We start from the raw sequence: 23,132 nt of genomic DNA on the forward strand, positions 1-23,132 counted from the left end.
GAACTGAACCATGGCCATTCACAATGTCTAGAACAGGAGTCATGAATCCCCTGTGGCCCATCATTGGGTGACACACTCGGTGTGTTGCGTCTCCTGACTGAAACTTAAAGCCTTGAATGCAACATTTCCAAACATAATCACAAGACGTGTCCATAATATTCTTGAAAATTGTTTATTGCATTAAAAAAGTAGGCAGTGATCAATTTGATCAGACATTAGAACACGACTGCAGTGACAAGGCACTACATAGCTGTGTTGGCAGGGATTCCCTCCCAATGCTCACCATCTCTGTAAAACATCAACAAAATGTCATCAGATTCTAAACAAGTTCTCGCCTGTAAAACCGACTGCAGAGCAGCTGGTTTGCAAGTGTTGGCGGCGGCGCAACCCAAGAATAGAATGGGAGGAGTTCATGGAAGTGGGGAATGTACAGGTCCAACCTGCCTGGGTTCACAGCCAGGACTGATGCAGCTCAAGCTGGGCCAGGAACCGTCTGCTGAGGTGCTAGGACAAAAGGGCCTCAATACCTGCGGGGGATAAGACCATGGCCTGCAGCAGGTCCGACAGGGAGATGATGCCCCTCACGACGTCAGTCCGGTCCACCAGGACAAGCCGATGCACCTGGAGCCAGAAATAAAAGACGTCTTTCTTGGTGCGTCCTTGGCAGGTCGGGTGGCTCTGGCAGTACCTCAGCGCTCACTAGCCGCTCTATGATGACATCCAAAGTCTCGTCTGGGTAGCACTTAATAACGCCCTCAACGAAACAGGTTCTCCTATCTACTGCTTCCCGCATACTTATGTCCAGATTGCTGTACGTCTTTTGGGCAGCCAGATTCTAGACAAAGATGGACAAGAACAACACCATGAAGTGGCTCATTCATGTTGTGTAGAAAGGGAAAGGGGAAGCTTGACAAGCCACCAGTTAAAGCCATGCAGGCAGGGGGTGCTGTCTCTACTGTACTCACAATGACGTCAAACCTGGAGTAGAGCGCCACCACTTTCCCTACAAGACAAGCCATTTTTGACATCAGTACAAAGATGCCCATTCATATTCCACCAAATACCTCGCTCGTCCACCACAGGCAGCGCCGAAACCCTGCGGTCCACAAATATGGACAAGGCATCGTATAGAGATGCCGTCTGCTGAACCGTGGCAATATTCCGGAATGTGCCGATTCCAAGCTCCAGGATTGGCTTCTGAAGAAATGCTGGTTTGCGGACATTCTTCCCCTAAATGTAGACAGACACATCAACTGTCGAGGCTAACGTCAGGACTAGTTTCAGGAAAGTGAATCGTGAAACTAGTCCTGACGTTGGCCTGAAATACTTACAAATATGTGGAGGAATTTCAGGATTCTTTTGTGGGTCAAAATGTGTAGAACGTTCCCAGATTGTGGATCAATGACCGGGAGTCTGTGGATCTTGTGTTTCAGCAAGGAGTAGATGGCTTGAAAGAGGCTTGAAGAGAGAGATGTGGTTAGAAGATGATGAACAGAATCTACACTGCCTCTGGCTCAGCCAGGTCTAGTTTTGATGACGCTTCTTTACCTGGCGTCAGGTGAGATACTGATCAGAAAGTGACTGGTGTATTGTAAGTAGACGTCTGTGGAGAGGACAAAAAAGAGGTTCAAATGAACCAACTGAACGTAGAGCGTGGCGAGGATTTCAGTTTGTCATTTACTTTTAAAGGATTCACCTCTCCATGTTTGAATCTTGTGAGTTTCCAATTCAAACATCTGAACCTTGAAAAGAGGGATATGACAGCACAGTGAGAACGACTTCAGCGAGTAGGACAATAAATCAGTGTCCAACCAGTGGGGATTTGTAGTAACAGTGGAGGATGTTGATGAAGTCTGTTATGGTCAGCATTCCTGGAGAAGACAGGAGACATCTGCGGAGGTTCTCAGTCATCAAGGTTGGCGCACAGAACTCATATGAACGAGTGGCGTTTCCTGAACTTACTATCCTGAATTGATGTTTTGTGTGATGGATGGACACATCTGAACTACTGAGTCATCAGGTGACAGGTTAACTGGAAGGTTAGTATCAAGTTCGAACCCTGGGAGATGAAATCTTTGAAAGGATCTTGACAAGACGTGGGCAAAGTCTGGCCTGTGGGCCACAAATAGCCCTTTCCTGGCATCAATGCGGCACTCATGAGGTCACAGCCAAACTACTGAAAAACTTTTTTCAATAATTATATGAATTATATGAATTCTAAAAAAAAACAAAACTCATTTATTTTCTGGGCTATTTTATGTGTCTGTTTTTCGCCCCCTATGGCAATAAATAAAAATCATAAAATGACCGAGACATATGTCCCGTCTAAGCTGGAGACTTTAAGTTGAGGTCAGCAATCTGTTTCTAAACTCAGAATAGGTCAGGAGGACAACTATTCAAAATGACGACTATGTCCACTGTATAGAGCCTTATGCAGAGAACCACAGCGAGACAAGAAGAAGTGGGTTTCTTACCAACAAATTTCTGTAACTTGCTGTCCCACAGTGGTGCGGCCCTCAGTCCGTTGGCCACTAAAGCGTAAAACGCCTTCTTCACCTGCAGAACGATTCCCCGCCTCAGTACCTCCAGACAACAGAACAAACTCTCGTTGCCCTCTCACTTGCAAGGTGGTGTCGAATATGACCAGTTTGCAGCTGACTGGAATGGCATCGTAGCAGCGATGACTCTTCATGAAGTTCATGTAGATGAGCGCCTCCTCATCTTGAGACCAGCACGGCATCCGCTGCACATCAGGAACCTTCACCGAGTGTTTCTTCATAGTTTTACCTGCAGGAAGGAGACAGGAAAACACGAGACGGACCTCATGGTCACGACCTAGCAGGAGCTCACGCTTACAAAACATTACAAAACGTGTATTTCACCTGTGAAGGGAAAGCAAAAGGATACTTAATAATATCACATTTGGATCAAATGGATCCTTCATAAATACACATTTGCCAGATAAGGGTCAAAAAGGAAATCTGACCCGAAATCAAATGTGCTACAATAAAGGAGGTGAAGCTCCATTGCACCTTAGGTGTCGGCACCATTAGTGGGAGAACGGCAAAGTAAAGAGGTGGATGTGTGAAACAAACTAGGACAAACGGAGAACTAAAAGAGTTGAAAGCGTCCTTTTCTTCTCTTCCAAAATGGAACGACACACTACTGTGGTCAACTATAGAAAAACTATCAACTATTAGATCAGATTAGATAATAATGGTGTTGATCCGCTGCTTTTGAGAAGCGGTTCAACCTGGTCACCATGTTGGAGTAGGTAACAGCGAGGGGTTTCCGGAGTAAAATAAAGTGGCAAAGTTTGGAATGAAATATTCAGAGAAAATGCAGTAATCACGTAATATTACGATTTAAATCCAGATTTTTTTCTTTGTGCTGCCCCAGACTAAAAGAAAAACATATAAAAAAGTGAAAAAATAAGACACAAAACTAAGCCCTAACAATAAATATATAAAATATAGAAACCATTAATTTGTGCCATTGACTCAAAGCAGAGAGAAATATTTCCACACAAGCGGTTTTATTCTACCGACATCCCTCCTGCTGCTTTAGCCAAAGCTAATAGCAACGCAGTAGCTGTTTACACTTCTTGGAATGGTAATGAATACTGAACTACTGCTAGTAAGTTAGTAAGTTAATTTTAACATCTTCGATTGAATCATAATCACGTGGTCATGTTATCCTTTATATGCTTTAAAACAAATCTTTCCTCAATGTATCAAGAGATTATGCTTCTACACAGCTTGGTAGCACACCATTTCTAAATAAATGATCAATAAAGCGAATCAAAAATATGATCTAGTAGCAGACCAGGACGCAGAAAGGCGACAGCCAAAGCAAGTCTGTGTATGATTCGCTGGCTGGTGAAAAAGAAAACCGACAGAAAAAGAGTAGAAAATCTTTAAATAAATAAATGGTGTTGGGGAAAATAAAATAAAAGTTGAAATAGTTTATTTTTTATTCACCCTGATGATCAAGTTACAGGTGTGAACAGTGTGCTGTTTTACAAACTGAGCATGGGAATGATAGCTGTTGACACTTCAAAGATAGTGCCAAGCCATCTGAGCTATTTGGACGCGCGTCTAGTACATTTTTCACGCTTTTTAGACATCTGTCGGCGGACTCATGCCTGTCAACGGACAGCCTGCATCTGAAGGAGGGCACAGTTGGCACTATCAAACGCTGCAGCTTCTCAACATTGCAACATTTTTGGAGTGAATGACTTGAATCAATGCATTGAAAAAGACATTTATCTCATATGAGAATATCAAAGTGATGAGCCTGGAAGTGTCCTGGCAAGAACCAAATGGTTGGGAATTGAACCCATGCCCCCCTAATCTCTGGAGGCAGAGTGTAAATAAAACAGTGCATGCAACTTTGGTATGGAGGGGCTCCGTAATGGTCACGATTGATGGTGGAAGTAAACAAAACATACAGAGGCTGGTGTTGTACGCACACGTCCAGTAGACTGTAAGGATGATTCATGCTCTCACCTTGCTTGTGCTTCCTTCTCTTCACTGCTGTTGACACCTGTGACGGCAAAAGTATCCTCAGGACAGGTTTCTTAAGCAACTATGATGATGAAGCTTTCTGACAAACAAACCTGGGAGCGAGGATCCATGTTCTGTTGGTGGTGTCTATGGAGAGGCAGCTACTGGAGACCCAAGACGCTCGGTTTATTGCTCTGAGTGCTATTTCAGGAGCTCTGGACTCCAGCCATGGCAGGGGGCCGAATGTGACGCGTCGTCGGCCCCACCTCCACAGAAGCCGGTTGGTGTGGTGCAAGCAGAGCCGCCACCAGGGGATTCTGGGGCCCGTGAAAAGAAATCCTACTGCCCAACCACAATGAAAAAAAGACATTATTGTACATAAAAGTAAGCATTTCAACGCTGTTCGCAATTATTGCTAAATTTGTGAAAACAAAAACATGACACTAACATACTTGATATTCCAAAAAAATTAAACACATGAAATTCTCAACTGAGCAATCACCTGATGATACATATTTGAATACATATCAAAAGAAAATGTACCAATAGTGGTGGTTCACCTTGAAATCACAGCGGCATCCAAAACAAGTCCCCATGAGGCCGAAACGAAAGAGCCACCCAGATTCCAGAGAGACAAGGCTACAGCAGGAATAAAGCATCTTTATTGTGGGGTTTGTACAAGGTTTACATCATGTACAAATCTAGACCACCTCTTGTGTCAAAGTATCAAACACTGCAAAAGTTGACAAACTCAAAGTCAGAATCCAAGAAGACACCAGGAGCAGTAACAGTGATGTGAAAGTCCACGCAGGAACTCCAGCATAAATGTGTCATTACTGTGGTTTTTCGTAAGGGAGCGATATAAACACGCCAGGAGAGGAAAAACAAAACAGTGATGGAGTGGAGTAGATGTATTTCTGTTCAATGTATGCAGCACAAAGATGTGAAGGAATACAGGATTCTCCACTCAAAATATATGAAAACAAATTCAGCTAATTCCAGAATAGTGGATTAAACAGTGTGTGAGTTGGGTTTAAGTGTTAAGGTTTCAAATAACAGTAGCGAGCTGGTATCAGAGAAAATCCAATCTGACCAATTATAACCAGTGGTTTTCAGAAAACAAAACAAAAAAATCAGTGCTTTAGACTGTGTAACCTGTAAATGACGTAAAATTAAAGCGCACTACAAGGTACATCCATGACAGCGAAACATCTCCACAAAACGTTTTCAAGGAATAAAAACGGTGGCAACACAACTAAAGATGTCAAAACTAAAATTTCAATAGCAACAACTGCAAACTTGGCTTCAACAGGACGTGCCTGCGTGTGTACCATCAATAAAACGACATGTCCTAAAGCGATGGCTGCGCTTAAATGCGTCTGTAATGAGTTCCTGCTGGTAGAACTGGATCCTGGGTGGTTATTCAGAAGCTCAGACTATTCAGTCAAATATGACTCCTCCCCTGCTAAAGCACTTACAAGACTACATCCTGCAATAATGTAACTCTCCTCCTTTTGCATCAGAGGTCCTCAACAAGCCTTTGCACCTTCCAGAACGAGACTTTTCACATTGTTATCTGAGGTTTAGCTACTGCGATGAGGAAAAAAAATCAACCTGCTCAATTAATTTTCCACTTGATGAAGAACGCTTTGATAAAAAGTATTTTTCATAAAAATCATGTCCGGGACCAGGATGAGCAGAGAGGCACTTTTAAGGGTCACAGTCTCAGAAGCTGGTGTTTCACACCGACTGCGAGCAGCTTTTTTACATTTCAGCATGACAAAAACATGTTGGTGATAACACGCTGAACAATGAGTGACAAGTGAAATATAGTGGGGTTTTTGGCCAAAAACCACAGCAGCAATAACTGACTGCTGGTATCAAAATGATAGGTTCAAACTAACTAAAGCTGTCCCTTTTCCCAGTAGAATTAAAGTGTGTTCATCACAGAAAGTCAGGGCACAGCACTGAGATAAGGTCTAAGTAGAGTGAGACAAAATGACTTATTTTAGATGAGAACTCTTGGAAATGAGAACAGAAGACGTTGACATGTTGCACGCGACTACTCAGCTGGAGTACACAAACATAAACTGTTCACTTTCTCATCTGCGTCGGACAAGTCAAGCTAACGCATAGTCAGGCTGAACTCAATACCAACATTTTATGGCAAACATGTTGTAGGAGTAATCACAAAGCCGTTTGGGAACACACACTTTGTGGCAGTGCAGATGAAATTCATCACCATAGGCTTCAACTCTAGCCGGGCATTAGCAGTGCTTGACGTTTATCTATAGGCAACATGGAGTCTGGGGGACAAGGTCCAGGTTGAAGAGCTGGGAACAAGCCCACGGGTGAGTTAAGACCTCCCACCGCTCTGAGGAGGTTAGTGGATATGAGCGTAGCGTGATGACTACCATGAGCCCTGTTTGTGCAGAGGGCGGTGGTGTTTCTCAGACCACACTGTAGAGGAGGAAGAGTGGCCAGACAGCCAGGACAGAAGTAGGAAGCAGCCGACCAGGTGTGAGCTTTGTCCGTCTCTGAAGCCTCATCGGGATGTATGTGGCCCATGGAGGCAAAGAGGGACCCCCACAGGCAAAGGAGAGAAGACTCTGTGGACACAGATGGCGGATTTTGTCCGTGGTGCCGAGGGAATGCGGATGTCTGACGGTTGGCACTTTCATTAGCCAGATTACAACACGGGACGCGTGGTTCCGGAGCAGAAACCTCGGGTTCAAAGTTGGCGCTCTGGATATGGGATAACTGTGTAGTAGGGGGACGCAAAGTCTGGCCACCGGTGGAGAGCAGGTGCAGCACAGAGGTGGTGGCAATGAGGCCGGCAACACTCGTCAGGTAGACAAGCCCGAGCATGCACGATACCTGAGGAGGGACAGTCAACAGGGTTGTCATGACCCACGCAACCAACTAACAGCTAAACACATGTTATCTAACTTGTCTAGTTACAGCAACTGTACCTTGGCAAAGTGTTGGTAGATGGCTGTGAGGGCGTGGCTCCATGAGGACTGCTCCAACAGAACACAGAGGTCAGTGTAGGTGAACCAGCCTCGCTTCACCCCCTGCTGCTGGGCAATGCTGAAGATGCATGAGACAAGGTAGAAAATGTAGCCTTATTATCGATGATCATTTATCAAAAATGCAATAAAAACAGACCGTGTTTCCAGTTGACTCAATATGTCGAAGAGGTCATTTGGATCAGTGAAGAGGCTCCATTCCTACATGAAACAAGGAAACGTTTGGTTGGTGGACAAACTTAGTACGTGGAACAGAAGGAACTCTTACAATAGCACTCAAGAAGTTCATCTCTAGTTTGTTGACAGTTTGGACGTCAAGCTTTCCTGCTGCTCCCCACTCGTCATTGAAAACTTCTTCTTCCTCGCCTTCATCATATAAGTACTTACTGGCGACCATCTGTTTCAAAAATAAATGTCAGATGAATCCAAACAATCAAAAACCTCCGATGGTAGTCATTTTCTTTTACGGAGTGAAAGGGAAGCTCAAAATACACACCATAGATATGAGAAACAGGTCAGAGGAGGAGATCTTCTGCAGGTATTCAGGGTTTCTGTGCCGCAATCTTTCTATATAAACAAGAGCCAACATCATGGCACAAGGAGAGATGCATGCCTCCCTGTAAAAATAACACAAGCATTTAGTAAAAGGACAACAGTTTGTTGCAATATAGGAATTGAGGTGCATTTGCAGTGACCTGGAAACATGAGCAGCATATTTCTTTTGCAGTTTTCGGATTGGACTTGGGGCCGATTTTTGAAAGATTTCCACAGCAATGTCTGAAAGAAGAAATGAAAATGACACAAAACAAAACACCGTCAGGACAACAGTGAAGGTGCGTGTTAATGCAAAACATTTTTTAAGTATACAAATTGTAATTTTCCTGGGTTATCAAAAAAGGGATTTTCAGCCTTTGAACTCCACTGCCCTTGTTTTAGGTAGATAATAAAGGGCACGTAATCAAATCTAATGATGCAAGTTGTTTTCACAGAAAACTGGATGACACTCGCCAAATGAGGCACCAAAACCCTTATTTGCCAGAACCAAACCAAGGTACAAGACTGGAAGCTGTATTCACACCGTGATTAGTTACAAAAATTCTGAGCAATTGTAGCAAGTGGAAAATACTGTTTTGTTCTGTTATAAATTTCACCTAAATTTATTTTGTAAAACTTTTACTGTGACTCTGTTTTACTGGTGAACGATGACGTCATCTGTCTTCACCTCAGTCTGCACAGTGAGCTGAGAGGTGAGTGTGCGTGCCTGTGTCAAAGAGTATGAATATTGGAAAATGTCGTAAAAATGCGTGAGTGAGAGAACTGCAGCTGCCGGAACTTATTTTATTTTCTTCATCACTTCAGGTACGGAATGTTCTATTAATTTATGTGCTTTAATTGTATGCGTTTATATTTTGTATTTACATTTTGTACATATGCTTTGGTGTGTTGTATTTCATTTTTTTCATATGTTGAGTCTGTACAGTGAGCTGAGAGAGTGCAGCTGCTCGGAACTTATTTTCTTTTCTCCATCACTTCAGAGAGAGAAAAATAAAAAACAATTTGGGAGCGTCGGTCAGTAAGAGCGGTCCGGTTTCACTTAGCACAAAGGTTCAGCATGCATTGCTCTTACACATAATCTGAACGCCAGAATATGTCACACCAGCGCACACTTCTGGAAAATGCGCCACCTGACTTTGGAGAAGATTTAAGACCAGGATGCTGACAGACCAAAGACCAGATGGAGAGGCGACTACTCACTCCAGCTTAATAACGCATTACTCTTTAAAGCGAACTGCTAACCTTCTTCAATGCGGTAGAACCGGTTTCACCTTTGAGATGACACTAGCGACAGTGTGTGGAACACCGATTCAGCCACCACATTTTTCTGCCGCACGAAGTTTTGACTGTCCGTGAAACAAACCTGTGACGGGGCACGAGAGGGCGTCGAGGGTGACGTCGGTGTCCAGACCATAATACAACCGCTTTCTCACTCGTTCTGTCAACCTTTCGTGCCCGGGAACAAACTGTCAACGACAAACATGCATTTCACCACGGTTCATTTCAGTAGAACAATATCAACATATGCAATCGTAAACATAAAACACTAGACAATGTGTTGTGCTGTAATATTTGGGCTTAAACTTTAGCGGGCGTTACTGTAAATATTGGACGAGGCCGCTTCTTGGAGTTGACATATATTGACTTAGGTTGTTAAGCAAAGCTAAAAAATCCTCTGTCGTCCACTTTTACAGATGAAAACATGAGCATATCTTCTCAGAGGTTCCCGGAGTAATAAAACTGCCACTCGAGTCAAGCGACCATGGCGGCTAACTTAGCTTAGCATCGGTGACTTTAGAATAGCAAAACAACGCACCGTGAATTCCTGGAAGTCCGAAAACTGGATGACCTTCTCGCTAAATAAGGCGTCAAAATCCATAGTTGCTAGTACATTTGATAGAACGAGATAAGACAGACAGTCGTGTGGCCTGGAAGCCGCTAACTCCAGTTAGCAACACGCCCCGACGTCGGAGTAGACGGAAGCCTCTGGCGGCTTCTGTAAGCGCCTGGTGTTCTACTTATGTCAGCCAACAGAGGGCGCGGTTCAGCTCTCTACCGAGAGGGAAGACGCTAGAAAAACAACTTTTTGTTTTGGTTGGATTCGTTTAAATAGCTTATGTCTGTCCGCGCAATGTGGCCCAGCCACTGTGCGTGATAACGAAAGTGAATGTCTTTCATATGCTTAAATGATGTAAAATGGTGTCACAGTGTGTCAACAAAAGCCGTAACAGTATCAGAGCCATGTGAGAGGATTGGCAGGAAATGGATCAGGTCCAGGGACTTGGAACGAATGTGGACTAATGCCCATTAGACAAAGTAGTCACCTGTGAAGAAGAAGGCTTGTGTCCTCTTGTTTCAAAATGAAACAGACATTTATGAATGAATATTTTTTGCCAAATAAAAAATAGAGTTGTTACACTTCAGAATACACAAATTTATGTTTAATATTACGGAAACAAAAGCAGGAAATAAAAGAATCCCCAGACACAGGTTGTATTTCAGCTGTCGTCCTATGATTCCAACATCTGTGCACCATTCAAGCAGAAGTACACTTATAGTGAACGTCCCTTGGCCGTTCAAGAAGCGATTTGTTCGAAATCTGAATCGATTTTTCCCATTACAGTTAATGGAAAAAGAAACAATGCGTTCCAAGCCTTAAAATAGGCTTTTGTAGGAGTGAATGTAGAGTGTCTGCTGCAGGTGGCTGTTCCTCTATGTGTGTGGCCGCTGCATGTGGGAGGGGTTGCCGAGTGAGTGACGTCTCTCCAGAAGTGAAGAGGTGCCCGGTGCGTGTCCAGCTCTGAATGTGCGCTTCTGTGCAGTTTGGCTGTGACAAAGTCATGAACCAAGTAACGCTCTGTCCCAGACTCGCCTCATCTGGCTGCATTATACACAATAACAAAGTGCGTTGTGGGTCAGCTGTTCGGTCCGCGCACGTTATGTTTCCTCCGGCTTTTTCGAGGGCGTTCGAGTTCTGGATTTTCATTCGAAATCCGAAGCAAAAAATCTCAAAATTCCGAATTCCGGGACGTTCAAAAATGAGGTACCACTGTACTTTCAGTCATATTTATCTTTCTAATCTCTCATCTGATACCATATTGAAGGAAGACACAGACCTCATGAAAATGTTGTCGGTGGCTTCCGAGAAGCCGGGCCACCAAGGTGGAAACACCAATAGTAGGAGAACAGATGAAAATCACTTCTGGAATTTACCAGATGGAATTGCTTACTCACAGAATAAGAACTGAAGGAAAAAAATGCATCAGGAAGTGGTAGAAACAGATATGCATTGATATGACAAATGGAGTCTGAATGACTATTTGAACTCTCATCTTAAAGTTTATGGAGAAACGACAATGTAGTTGGTGCTGTTTATTTACTTGTTATCCACTTTAGAAAACAAAAATCTAAGTAAAAAAAGTCCCACAGCACACTGCACATCATTGAAAAACCAAAACACACATGTAGAAACAATACATTTCACCTGAGCAGAGAACAAAATCAAGCTGTTTTGGCGAGATAAATAACTCATTCACAAACTCCTGTATGGCTTATGATGTTTTTAGTGTGAACTAAATTTTCCAGTATGGCTTAATTAAACTGAAGTTCAAAGGAGTCAATACCTTTTAGCGTTTGTACTCATCATTTCATATCATAACTATGTTATTAAATGATGCACATATTTTACGTACTCTCACAGTAGTGTTATATTCACATGTAGTTGTTTAAAATCCATTATTCCTATCTGAACTGTCTATATAACATAGAAGTCACGATTAGAATCAGAAAAAAATTATTGATTGATTGAAAGGCTGACATTTATCATGTCCATTTCAATTTTGATAAATGAACTCAGCAGTCATTTACGTATTTTTTAAAATGATAATACTACTGCATTAAAACACGGGGCAAACTGATTTACACACAATAAATAAAAAAAAACAAAACAAAAAACAAATTCCCTTTTACTGTTTTCCCCTAATAAACAAGGCACATAACACACTTAGACAGATTGTTTAAGTTTTCTGTACACAATATTCTCAGCCATTTAAAGCAGCTATTTGCCTAATAATAAAAGCATCCTCTTGCCGTACAAAAAAAAAAAAAAAAAACACATTCACTGATGACCGTGGTGAACAGAGGATGTGGACGGTGGCTGCAGTTTTTCGGACTTTCTGTCTTTAGTTTCAGTGTCTGATGAAGAGTCAGAATCATGAGCCTGCTGTTGTTTGTTCCACATGTCCGCATACAAGCCTCCTTTTTGGAGCAATTCCTCGTGTCTGTTGTTGAGAAGAATAACTCAATATCCAAGAAGCTTCTACACATATGGAAATGTTAGTATTTATTACCGTCCTCGCTCTGCAATTCGACCCTCACTGATCACTAGAATCTGGTCAGCTCCAATTATTGTTGACAACCTTTAAGAAAAATATTGTTAATATTACAGTGTAAACGTAACACTTGGTACAATAGGACCAAGAAAATCAAGATTGTTTCACCTGTGAGCCACAACAATTGTGGTGCGGTTGGCGCAGACCTTTGTTAGGGAGGCCTGAATGTTGCGCTCTGTCTGTGTGTCGAGTGCAGATGTGGCCTGGTGAGAGAAACAAGTGTTTAATGACTTCAAAGAACATTAACTGAATTACTTGAAAAATACAACAGATCAGAATATCATTACTGAAAAAAAGCAGATTATACATGCTGTACTTACAGAGAAAAAAACCCTCACCTCATCAAGCAGGATGATCTGCGGTGCCTTGAGAATCGTTCTGGCAATGGCGACCCTTTGTTTCTCTCCACCACTCAGCTTCAGACCCCTTTCACCCACCTGTGTGTCATAACCTGTGGGAGACACCTGAATGAAGGGACCCCTTCTATGACATTGTCCTCCATTTACATAAACGCGTGTCACCTTCAGGGAAAGACATTATTTTGTTGTGTATGTCACCAGCGATGGCCGCCTCTTCCACCTCCTGGTCGGTGGCGGAGATGCGGCCATAGCGGATGTTTTGGCGGATGGTGTCATTGAAGAGGACTGTATCCTGGGGAACCACGCCGATGTGAGCCCGCAGAGATTTCTGCTTCACCTGCAGTGAGAACGTGCGGTCACCTCAGATGCAGAGCAGCTTTCTTTGCATGGGTTCAGGATCATCCGTGAACTCAAAAGGCAACGGTTCTAGTTTGTATCTTGAAGCACAGCCCCCGATTTCCACAGGGAGTTGACCGTAGCATACCACTGCAAGATGCTTGGAGCATCTTAGTGTAGCGTAGCTCTGCGATGCTCCACTGCCAATTCATTCTTTTTGACAAAATAATGCTGCAGCTCACGTTCTCAGTGGAAATTTGGTGTAAACACCTGCACTACTCTTAAATCACGAAATCCATTCAAATAACTCATTTGATGAAATTCCATTTTAAAATAAATTAAATTATTATATACAGCAAATACACGGGTCAGTTCTACGATCTTACTTTGGAAATATCCTGGCCATCGATGCGAATGCAGCCTCCTTGAACGTCATAGAATCGGAACAGTAGTCGGCAAATGGTGCTTTTTCCAGACCCCGACGGTCCCACCTGAAGAATGTGGACAGGCACGTGTTAGATCAGCAGACTGACCGGCAGCGTCGCTGGATCTTGTGAATACTCACCAAGGCAACGGTCTGACCCGGCAGCACGGTGAAGGAAACATCCCGGAGTATCTCTTTGCTGTTGAAAAAAGACACAACCTTGACTCAGGCTGAGGTGAGCTAGAAACACAAATAGAGGGCGTACTGACCCATTAATGTAGCTGAAGTAGACATTTTCAAACTCCACTTTGCCCAGTTTAAAGAGAAAATTCCCGGCATTCACTTCATCTTTCACCTGAAGAAGAGCGAATTGTTTGAGCAAAAAGTAAGACAGTGAAAGACCGATTGAAAGGTTCAGGCAGCTTCACCTCCTCCTCTTCCTCAAACAGCTTGAACATGCTCTCCATGTCAATGAAGGAGTTCTGGATCATTCTGCCAACGGAAAAGGAACCACAAGTTAGAGACATCAACAGAGAGTTTTTCATGCCTGTGATGGACTGGCAGCCCCAACAGAACATGAACCATGGTCAGCAGTAAAACTAACTAACTAACGAACACTGATCCTTATTTGGTTTGGGTTCCTCTTTTCTCATGAATTTAAATGCTCAGCTGGTTTTGGACCCACTCACCTGTAGTAGGTTCCGAACCAGTTGAGTGGAGTGTAGAGCTGGATGATATAAGTACCAAAGAGAACAAAGTCTCCCACCTAAACAAGAAGTGCAAAAGGCATTAGAGAAAGAAAGAAAAATGTTTCATAAAATCTCATAACACAAAGCATTAGGAACAACAAAATTGCACATCCAAGAATGATCAAAAGTTACCAGATCACAGTTACTGGGATACATGAGACTGAAACATATCTGGTACAAGGGGTGGACTGTTGTGGAGAACACACAATACCATTCCATCTAGGTTCCTACTCTTTACTTCGCTCATCAGATTTGGATAATGACCGGAAGAATAAAAAGAGGGGAAAAAGAGTTTCCTGGGAAAGACTCACAAGTAAATAAAACAGTGGGGAGTTCTGACATCCCTTCATGACAGGCATATCCAGGTAAAAAACATCAGTACCTGGAACTTCCCTTCAGTCACAAAGTAAGCACAAAGCAGAGATCCAGCCAGCAGACCAGAGCCGATGATCAAGTTCTGGGTCTGGTTGAGGAGAGCCAAAGATGCCTGGGTCTTCCATTCTGACACCTATTGGATCACAGACATTGACAAATCAGGTGGGTCTGGGAGAGTGGGCACTTTAAAAATCAACACAATCACAACGATAAAAAGTTATTCAGCTACTTCATTAAAGAGGGCAGGGACATCTGATACACAGAAAGTCAATTCTAATAATGTGACGACTCTTCAGTAGCACATCTGAAGACTTAGCAGAAACCATTCAAACAGAGTTCACCGGAAGAAAAGGACACGACTATCTGACCTGATATTTTAGGATTGCGTCCTCAAATCTGCTGACCTCGTAGTTCTCGGCGTTGTAGTATTTTACCTGTCAGTGGGATGACACCAGTCAATCAAGTATTTTTTTTTTTTTTTGGACCGGAGACACAAACTTTAAACTGTGCGTGAATTACCGTCTCAAAGTTAAGTAGAGAGTCCACAGCCTTGGTCTTGGCATTGTTGTCCTGCTGGTTCATGTCTCGTCTGTATTTGGTTCTCCATTCAGTGATGATGATGGTCAGAGCTTCAAGTATCAGAATACGTATTTGTATCTTTTTACTTTTTCATAGAAAAACAGTACAAAAGAAAGGAATATTATACAGCACACATTTCTATCTTAACGTTCAGTCGGCAATTGTATAGATAGAGAATATGTTTTTGAAGTGACTACACCCAAGGTGAGTGTATGTGTTCTTGTACTTCTATCTTTGTGAGAACCTGAATGAGTTTGAGGACATTTTTGTAAAGTGAGGACATTTTGGCTGCTCCTCACTTTGTCAAGCCTCATTTTGAGGCTTAGAAAATAGCTCTGTAAATGTGTTTTAGTTTGGTTAAGCATAAAGTTTAAGTTTAGCCATTTGTTTTAGATGGTTAGGTTTAGGGGGAGAGGCTGGGGAAAGGGTTATGTCAATGTATGTTAATGACAGTCCTCACTAAGACAGGAAGTCATGTGTGTGAGTGTGTGTGTGTGTGTGTGTGTGTGAATGCTCATGTGAGGACAAAGTTAGGGTGGGCAGGTTTCGGCACATCGAGTGGAGACACAGTAAGTAGCATGAAGAATATTAGAAATGGAAGTACCAGGAAAAAGATTCTGAAATAGGATGGAATAATTGGAGAAAAGTGTCAGGTGCGATATGTGATGAAAGGGTGTCAGCAAAGATGAAAGGGAAGGAGTACAAAAGGGTGGTGAGGCCAGCAATGGTGTATGGTTTGGAAACAGTGGCACTGAGGAAAAGACAGGAGGCAGAGCTGGAGGTAGCAGAGATGAAGATGCTGAGCTTCTCTCTGGGAGTGAGCTGGATGGATAGGATCAGGAAGCAGTAGATCAGAGGGACAGCACATGTGGTCAAGTGTTTAGGAGACAAAGTCAGAGAGGCTTGATGGAGATGGTTTGGACATGTACAGAGGAGAGAGAGCCAGTACATTGGTAGAAAGATGTTGAGGTTGGAACTGCTATGCAGAAGGTGGAGAGGAAGGTCAAAGAGGAGATTTATGGAGATGGTGAAGGAGGATATGAGGTTTGCAGTTTTGAGAGAAGAGGAAGCAGAGGACAGGGTGAGATGAAGGAGGGTGATCCGCTGTGGCCACCCCTGAAGGGAGAAGCATAAAGAAGAAGAAGAAGAAGAAGAAGAGGAAGAGGAAGAGGAAGAGGAAGAGGAAGAGGAAGAAGAAGATCCACATAGGCTATTTACGACTGTCTGTGCAGTTGATTTCTGGGTCAATTTTGGTATTTGGCTTTCTAGAATATTCACTACTAATACAATTGCCAAATCAGGTTACTTACTGAGGTAGAGTGTCATGCAGACGAAGACGATGAGCCCAAACCAGGCATTAAAGTATGTGACGAAGTAGATGATGGAGATGACGATGTCTGCAATCGTTGGGAAGATGCTGAACACGATGTAACTGCAGACGCACAGTTGGGTCAGTATCCACCTCAAACATCGGTAATAATAACAGGCAGGTCACTCGTGTCTCACCTCAGCAGGCTGTTGATGGAAGAGGTTCCACGGTCGATGCTTCTCAGCACGTCACCAGTCTTCCGACCCAGATGCCAGCGCAGGGACAGAGCGTGCAGGTGGGCAAACAGACGCACTTGGACGACACGGTTGGTGAACTGCTGCACCCGGATCCACAGGAAGGAGCGCATGTTACTGACGAAGCCTGAGGCACCTGGGAGAGGAAGGTGATGGTGATGATGATGACTTCAAAATGGTAAAGCTAGAGGACATTTCAGCGCCACTGGGTTAGGGTTCAACACCTAAGATGCAATCACTGAAGCTTCTACACCTGGTCGCCGTGGTCTCCCACAGGCAAGTGCTTGAGTTTACTGAGATTTGGGAATTTTTGCTTGAGCACGTTGAAAGGACACTTTCTGTTCGAGTGTCACATCCACTATGATTTCAAATACAACTGAATCACCTACACAGATGAATCATCTGACATTGGTTTGATGGAGCCTCGCGAAAACCAGACCAGACCAGGGAAAAGTCCCATACAAGTATTATCTAAGTACAATACAAAACAAGGTCTTTGTCAAGAGTATGCATTACTGAAAGTTCCAACCAGATCTCCGTTTGGGCATTTATTGTAGATTATAGCACTTCAACTGTTCTACCCACATTAGCACATTACACTGTCACTCTTACACTCCCACTTGAACTTTAATGGTTTGGAATGGTCTTGTTGTTAACTTGCACTCTCATTGTTAACTTGACACGATTTTTTAGCATTAAGCTACTGAACTGTGCACAAGCAGCCTTGTCACGGTTGCCCTCTCTGCTGCTTTTTTATTCATCTCATCATGCAAGTAATAGTCATACATGTCGTTGTTCTTTATACATGGTTTAATGTCATATATGTCACCGCATGGGTCGTCGAGTCGTGACATTTCAATTCTCTGAATGTAATGCATACGGCAGAATTGACAATAAAAGCCACCTTAACCTTAACTTAACATTCAATATGTTGTTCTACTCACGTTAAACAAGACAAAGATTATTTCAGAATGTTGGGGAAACCTCTCATTTCAGTATTACAGTATACCTCCACCAGTTACTGAGTTAACTTTCTCCCTCCCTCCCATGACACATCTAAACATTCACAGGGAGAGAAACGTACCTGCCCCGCCGCCCTGCATGAACTTGAGCAGCACATAAATACACACTGTAGTGGCCAGAGAGCGCCAGCTGCTGTGGTCAGTCAGCTCATTCACTGGGGGGAGACGGACAAAGGAAGCAAATAAGAGCAGAAAAGCCAAACAATTGTCGCTGCAGGTTTAGAAAACTGAAAATGACTCTGTAATTACAGATCCAATTTGCTGCACACGTGGCTTCTACGAAGTTATGGACACACGTTGAGACAAAGGAAAACACGTCTTAATCACAACTTCAAGACAATGTTCTACCTCACTAGACCAACAGGACTACTTTTACAGTTGAACAAGAAAAATGTGTATATGTTGATGCTCTTGCTGTACTGTCATGGAGGGAAGTACACCGTGTTCAGCCTCTTCCAAGACTTCATTTCTTCATTTCATTTAGCTACACTGCATATTGAACTCAAAAGCAGTGAAGAATACCACACACGATTCACTTGAACGTTCCATTCCTTATTTCAGGATCAATCGCACATTCAGAGTGACGTGACTCACACATGCACTTGGACTTTTAATCTACTAGAATTATCTACACAGGTGTTTCACCATTCATGATAAAGTAAAAGTGACCTGAGCCTGGACTTGCTAAGTGGTTTTGCTTCAGTGACATGCTTCTCTCCGCAAACATTGCTACTGAATTTGGCAGTGCAGACAGTACACATTGAAACTGGGAAGCAAATGAAGACACCTACCAATATTTTTGTAATAGATTGGCACAAAGACATTGATGACCCTTTCGACCGCCAGCAGCCCGAGACAGAAAAGGACAAGAATCTGCAGTAGGATGTTTCCCCGGGGCCACAGGTACGGCACCAGAAGGCGGACCTTCTTCCTGAATCCCTGCCATGTAGACACGTTCTCATCCGTCGTGCCTAGTAGACTCTAAAAGAAAAGAAAATCTTGCTCATGGGAGGTTGAACAATGAATAAAAGTTGCACGTTACCTGTCCACTTTGCTCCACATCGCGCTCATCCTCGTTGATCAAGAGCATATATGGCCTTCGTGGCAAGCCTGGAGCTTTCAGACCGATGAAGAAGAGCAGTCCAGTTCCAATAAAACGGATAAGCCACAGAGCAAACTGCACCTATGAGGTCCAGGACGGTAGAATGATACTGTATTAAACAGATAATCACAAATTCTTCAGGACGGTTAGAAGTAATTTCAACAAAATGAATCAACATTTTAACATAAAAAATCCTTATTTGTTTTATAAAAGTAAACCAGTTTTAACTTAGTAAAAAATGTGTTTATTCAAATATTGTCAGAGTACAATCGGTGACACATTTGCAGCAAGTAAAAGATATACTTGAAGAAAAAACGCTCACTGGCAGACTTTTTGAGTAACAACCTCTCATGTTGTTCGTCACAATGACTCAGCAAAAACACAACTGCTGTGTCACCATCTCTCATTTCTGCATGTTTCTTCATGCTTGACTGCTGTTTTGGATTGTTACTGTGGAATCCGGATTGGCAACAGATGATGACACACCTTAAAAACACTCTTGACTTAGCAGCCTTTTATTATTGTTATTATTATTATTATAATACTGCCTGCTATTAACAACCGGTATGGTTTGTCTCATATCCACTCAAGAAGTGGGCCTGGTGCAGGAAGTAGTTTCAACAACTCAACATTTGAACTCAACATTGATCTTTTTTTTAGCTATTAATATTGCATTGACATCCAAAAAGAGTTGTGTGAGAGTTTTGTGATACACGATAAGAAAAATAATTAATTGTTTATGGCAGTTATTGCCTGTGCACAGGCAGTGTCTGATCACTTCTGCACACTCTTTCTGACAACTGCCACCAGAAATAGTCAAGACTCCTATTACAAATGTTTGTGTAAGATTAATATGTGACTACTATGAATACAACATCCATCACAAGATGCTAGCTCAATGAGCTCATATTACAGGACCATAACAGGTCTTACCTGTTGTTGAGTGTTGTCCAAGCTCCACCACCAGTGTGGACTGTACCAGGAGATAAATGCCAGGTTCTCTGCAGAAAACGCCACTGCCCAAAACAACAGCAGCACAGCACTGTGTCCCCTTGTTCTGTCCATCACCAAGGCCCTCCGCCTCTCTATCCGGAGCACAGAGACAGCCCAGGCCCAGCCAAGCACTGAGAAGCAGCCGTACAGAACCTCGTATCCAGGGAGCTCATCCCTGCTGGCAATTTGCCACAGCATCCCACCGATGAACTGGAGGACCAGAAAAACTGAAATGCTCAGTTGGACACCATAGAGACGGGAGCGAGGGATGAACTTTGGTTCCATCATCGTTCCAAACTTCTGGTAGAAGATGCAGTGGACAGTGCCGAGCAGGAAGGAGATGCTGAGCAGGACGGAAGGGACCAGGGTGAAGTAGAAGCATGGTGACAGTCCTTCATCCACCCAGGTGTGGGAAATGGAGGAGTTGGACTCACAGTAGCTCCACATGACTACAGCTGCAGAGTGTGGAAAATAGAAAAAAAGACGTGAACCAGTGAGCAAAAACATCCACTTAATAGTCAGACAGTTTTATTAATTCACGAAATACATCGCATTAATACAACAAAAACAGCGTAGAAAGTAGGGCAGGCGCGTACACTTATATTTCTACTACTCCAGCCAGTCGTACCTGCATTGATGTTAAAGTCACAGAGCCGTTGCGTTTATACGACGATAAAGCACTAATTATTACCACTTAAACTTGTCACAACAGTGACTTGTAATAACGAAAGTTGGGTCAAACAGTCTTGGACTAGTTTCCCTGCCACTGCATGCATAGTACTGTCACAATACACATATCTAGATGCAGAATAGTGACTCGTATTATGAATCATTTGTTCTAAAAAGGAGGCACCTTGTGTTCTTACCTTCACTAGTCACTACGTGCTGCTCAATGCGCTCCACTGACCCTTTGTCAGCAGCCGGCGGCGGCTAGCGATCTAAGCACAGCGTGTTAGCAAACACGTTAGCAGCTCGGAGGAAACGTTGTCCATTCGGGAAGTGTCATCGGTCATCAGTCTGCATGCATGTTATTAGCTAACACACGACCACGAATATGTAACGTCCTAAGGAATTGCGCAGGCGCAATGTGAGGAGCGTTCCAGCATGATGCAGCGCTTCTCATTTCAAAGTATACCGCACGACTTTGGACACTACGTCATCGACGCCTGTTCCGTTTCCCAGGACGACTTGTAGTAAGCCAATGGCATTTTAGCACATATTTCAAACTCTCTGAATTGATTCGACCTTCTGTTGGTCGATAATATACTAACGTTTTGTTTGTTGTAAAAATAAATAGGAAAATAATTTGGAGAGCCCGGGCCAAATACACTTTAGAATTAAAGCAAAAATAAAACCCTTGTTCGTTTGACTTCGGTGCTAAATTACTAGCTCGGACTTGGTTTATTATTCAAGCGTTGAAAAACGAGAAAGAATGGCGCTTGAGTACATGTCCTTGGTGCCGTTTGATCCAAATCGGCAATCGACACTACGGACTTAACTGTACTCGATTGCATTTCCTGGGCGACAGTTCCCACTGCAGGTGAGGCCAATAATAATAATAATTGTAACGACTTTTAAAATGACTACAAGTGGTAATTACACAGTTAGGCATTTAAAACGCCCACGTTTTATATTACCAGGTCCAGCTCGAAAACATGCTGCATCGTAATTATCGTCCGGCAGATAGCGCCAAATACCAATAAATACACATTTCAACAGCAACAGCGATTAGCTGTAACACACTGAGTATCAGTGAGATATTTAGTCGTAGTCTTGGTCTTAAGCATGTTGTTGATGTATCGTATTAATATTGTTGGTCCCTATTCCATTTTCAACCGGTTATTATAATGTACTGGAATATTTTTTCAAAGCAACCCAACCAAGCATTGATCTTAATAATACTATTTATAAATAATAAAGTGTTGCTTGCTCAAACAAAAGAAGAAAGAAGAAAAAGATACAATGAACAACAATGAAATTGAAAAAAAGGCTGTAATGTTGTCTAACGACCAATAGGTGAGGCCCTATACAAACGTATGATCTTTGCTAGGCGTTACGATGGTAGTTTTTAGTCCGTTAACTGTTGAATATCCCTGAAAAGGCATCGCATTTTAATGGATGATAAACAGACCAATATAACACGTAATATGTGTGTGCGTTCAAGCGTATATATCCTAGTGAGGACCAATTTTGTGGAGGCCCTTTTGCTGGACCCCCACAAGGTTAATCCTCAATTTGAGGATGAAGACTTTCAAGGCAACTTGGTCATTATAATTGGGTTTAAGTTTGGCTAAAAGTCCTGGTTAAGGTTAACCATTTGTTATGGGTGGTTAAGTTAAGAATGAGAGACCACAACAATGATGTGCCAACCCCATGTGTGTCTGGTTTTCTTTTCTTTTTTTTTGCTTGTAGCATGGTAATATGAATCTTATAGCCCATTTATTTCTTCTATAACCTCCAGTTATTATCGTTATTCCCATTTTTTTCTGATTTCCTGAGTGTGAAGCAGATGTCATTTTTTATTTTCCGGTTCATGTTGATGAGTTCAAGTTTACAGTTTACGCTATTTTGTTTTAAACCATGCTACTGGTGAATCTCATTCACCGTGATTTTTTTCAGCTTTAGAATTAAAAAAAAAAAAAAAGAGCCTCCACACCTTCATGCAAACCCACAGGACTGAGCCTCGAAGCAGCTAAATCTTATCATTTAGAGTCTTCACAGCGCATAAAGACCTGCTAATCTGCTTCATCTCCCTGCCTCTATTGTGTGAGTGGAAATGGCCCTTCTGTCCACCGCCTGCTTGTCACCCAGCTCTTTTGTGCTCGCCTGGATGTGATGTCCTGTCCATCACAGCCCTCATCTCTCTCCTCCTTTGTCGCCCACTGGCGCACACTCAGCTGGAGCCCTCTAAGACTGTTAGGTGGCTCTATTCTTGTATACAATCACACCTTTTCTCTCACCAGCAGCCTTTCTGCTCCTTTGTGTGCCGTCTGGATGGTAACAGGCCGGATTGTGTATGCCAATCTAATCCCCAGATTTAGTCAGGAGAGAATGTCGCTGGCGTTGGAAGGGCTATGTTCAATCTCATTAGAAGTGAGGTCAATCAATAAGGCTTTCATCTGTGCAGAATGTGGCATTCACTCGAAGGAT

The 23,132-nt window shown here is 42.9% G+C and overlaps 3 protein-coding genes across 6 annotated transcripts; all 3 read right to left on the minus strand.

Annotated features, from left to right (window-relative positions):
* Window positions 1–224: 224 nt before the first annotated feature.
* On the minus strand, window positions 225–4,764 carry prkag3a (protein kinase, AMP-activated, gamma 3a non-catalytic subunit). Of its 4 annotated transcripts, none has more exons than XM_053888255.1 (12): window positions 4,619–4,764; window positions 4,509–4,545; window positions 2,621–2,787; window positions 2,475–2,556; window positions 1,813–1,871; window positions 1,682–1,736; window positions 1,549–1,603; window positions 1,332–1,458; window positions 1,065–1,230; window positions 966–1,003; window positions 689–835; window positions 225–621 (listed from the first exon to the last, which is right to left on the minus strand). In XM_053888255.1, exons 1-12 carry the CDS (start codon window positions 4,634–4,636, stop codon window positions 505–507), a joined length of 1,068 nt encoding a protein of 355 aa, XP_053744230.1. In that variant the 5' UTR covers window positions 4,637–4,764; the 3' UTR covers window positions 225–504. The 4 variants fall into 4 exon arrangements, with proteins under 4 accessions (XP_053744230.1, XP_053744238.1, XP_053744221.1 ...); XM_053888263.1 differs by having other exon boundaries at window positions 1,697–1,742; XM_053888246.1 differs by having other exon boundaries at window positions 1,682–1,742.
* A 385-nt stretch (window positions 4,765–5,149) lies between these two features.
* cnppd1 (cyclin Pas1/PHO80 domain containing 1) lies at window positions 5,150–10,170 on the minus strand. The gene is made up of 8 exons (XM_053888234.1): window positions 9,906–10,170; window positions 9,453–9,555; window positions 8,230–8,311; window positions 8,031–8,151; window positions 7,803–7,931; window positions 7,674–7,735; window positions 7,478–7,595; window positions 5,150–7,382 (listed from the first exon to the last, which is right to left on the minus strand). The coding sequence occupies exons 1-8, from the start codon at window positions 9,966–9,968 to the stop codon at window positions 6,762–6,764; spliced, it is 1,299 nt and encodes a 432-aa protein (XP_053744209.1). The 5' UTR covers window positions 9,969–10,170; the 3' UTR covers window positions 5,150–6,761.
* Window positions 10,171–11,160: 990 nt separating this feature from the next.
* abcb6a (ATP-binding cassette, sub-family B (MDR/TAP), member 6a) lies at window positions 11,161–21,137 on the minus strand. Its single transcript, XM_053853160.1, has 20 exons — window positions 20,849–21,137; window positions 19,923–20,437; window positions 18,930–19,070; window positions 18,679–18,868; window positions 17,950–18,042; window positions 16,809–17,001; window positions 16,613–16,734; window positions 15,243–15,352; window positions 15,092–15,157; window positions 14,731–14,856; window positions 14,289–14,365; window positions 14,028–14,091; window positions 13,869–13,954; window positions 13,741–13,798; window positions 13,562–13,666; window positions 13,002–13,176; window positions 12,819–12,931; window positions 12,589–12,683; window positions 12,439–12,507; window positions 11,161–12,369 (listed from the first exon to the last, which is right to left on the minus strand). The coding sequence occupies exons 2-20, from the start codon at window positions 20,427–20,429 to the stop codon at window positions 12,207–12,209; spliced, it is 2,553 nt and encodes an 850-aa protein (XP_053709135.1). The 5' UTR covers window positions 20,430–20,437; window positions 20,849–21,137; the 3' UTR covers window positions 11,161–12,206.
* Between the last annotated feature and the right edge of the window lie 1,995 nt (window positions 21,138–23,132).

The sequence above is a fragment of the Synchiropus splendidus genome, chromosome 1, assembly GCF_027744825.2.
Source record: "Synchiropus splendidus isolate RoL2022-P1 chromosome 1, RoL_Sspl_1.0, whole genome shotgun sequence".
NCBI classification, from domain to species: Eukaryota; Metazoa; Chordata; class Actinopteri; order Syngnathiformes; family Callionymidae; genus Synchiropus; species Synchiropus splendidus.

Excerpts from the sequence above, each read along its gene's own strand:
- prkag3a (XM_053888246.1), bottom strand. Across the intron at positions 2,557-2,620 it reads TATTCGACACCACCTTGCAA|GTGAAGAAGGCGTTTTACGC; the intron begins GTGAGAGGGCAA and ends ATCGTTCTGCAG. Across the intron at positions 836-965 it reads ACTCCAGGTTTGACGTCATT|AATCTGGCTGCCCAAAAGAC; the intron begins GTGAGTACAGTA and ends ATCTTTGTCTAG.
- cnppd1 (XM_053888234.1), bottom strand. The coding sequence starts at position 9,968 with ATGGATTTTGACGCCTTATTTAGCGAGAAGGTCATCCAGTTTTCGGAC. Across the intron at positions 8,152-8,229 it reads TATGCTGCTCATGTTTCCAG|GGAGGCATGCATCTCTCCTT; the intron begins GTCACTGCAAAT and ends TTATTTTTACAG. Across the intron at positions 7,932-8,030 it reads ACCTGTTTCTCATATCTATG|ATGGTCGCCAGTAAGTACTT; the intron begins GTGTGTATTTTG and ends TTTTTGAAACAG.
- abcb6a (XM_053853160.1), bottom strand. The coding sequence starts at position 20,429 with ATGTGGAGCTACTGTGAGTCCAACTCCTCCATTTCCCACACCTGGGTG. Across the intron at positions 12,932-13,001 it reads AATAATGTCTTTCCCTGAAG|GTTATGACACACAGGTGGGT; the intron begins GTGACACGCGTT and ends TGTCTCCCACAG. Across the intron at positions 12,370-12,438 it reads CGAATTGCAGAGCGAGGACG|ACACGAGGAATTGCTCCAAA; the intron begins GTAATAAATACT and ends TCTCAACAACAG.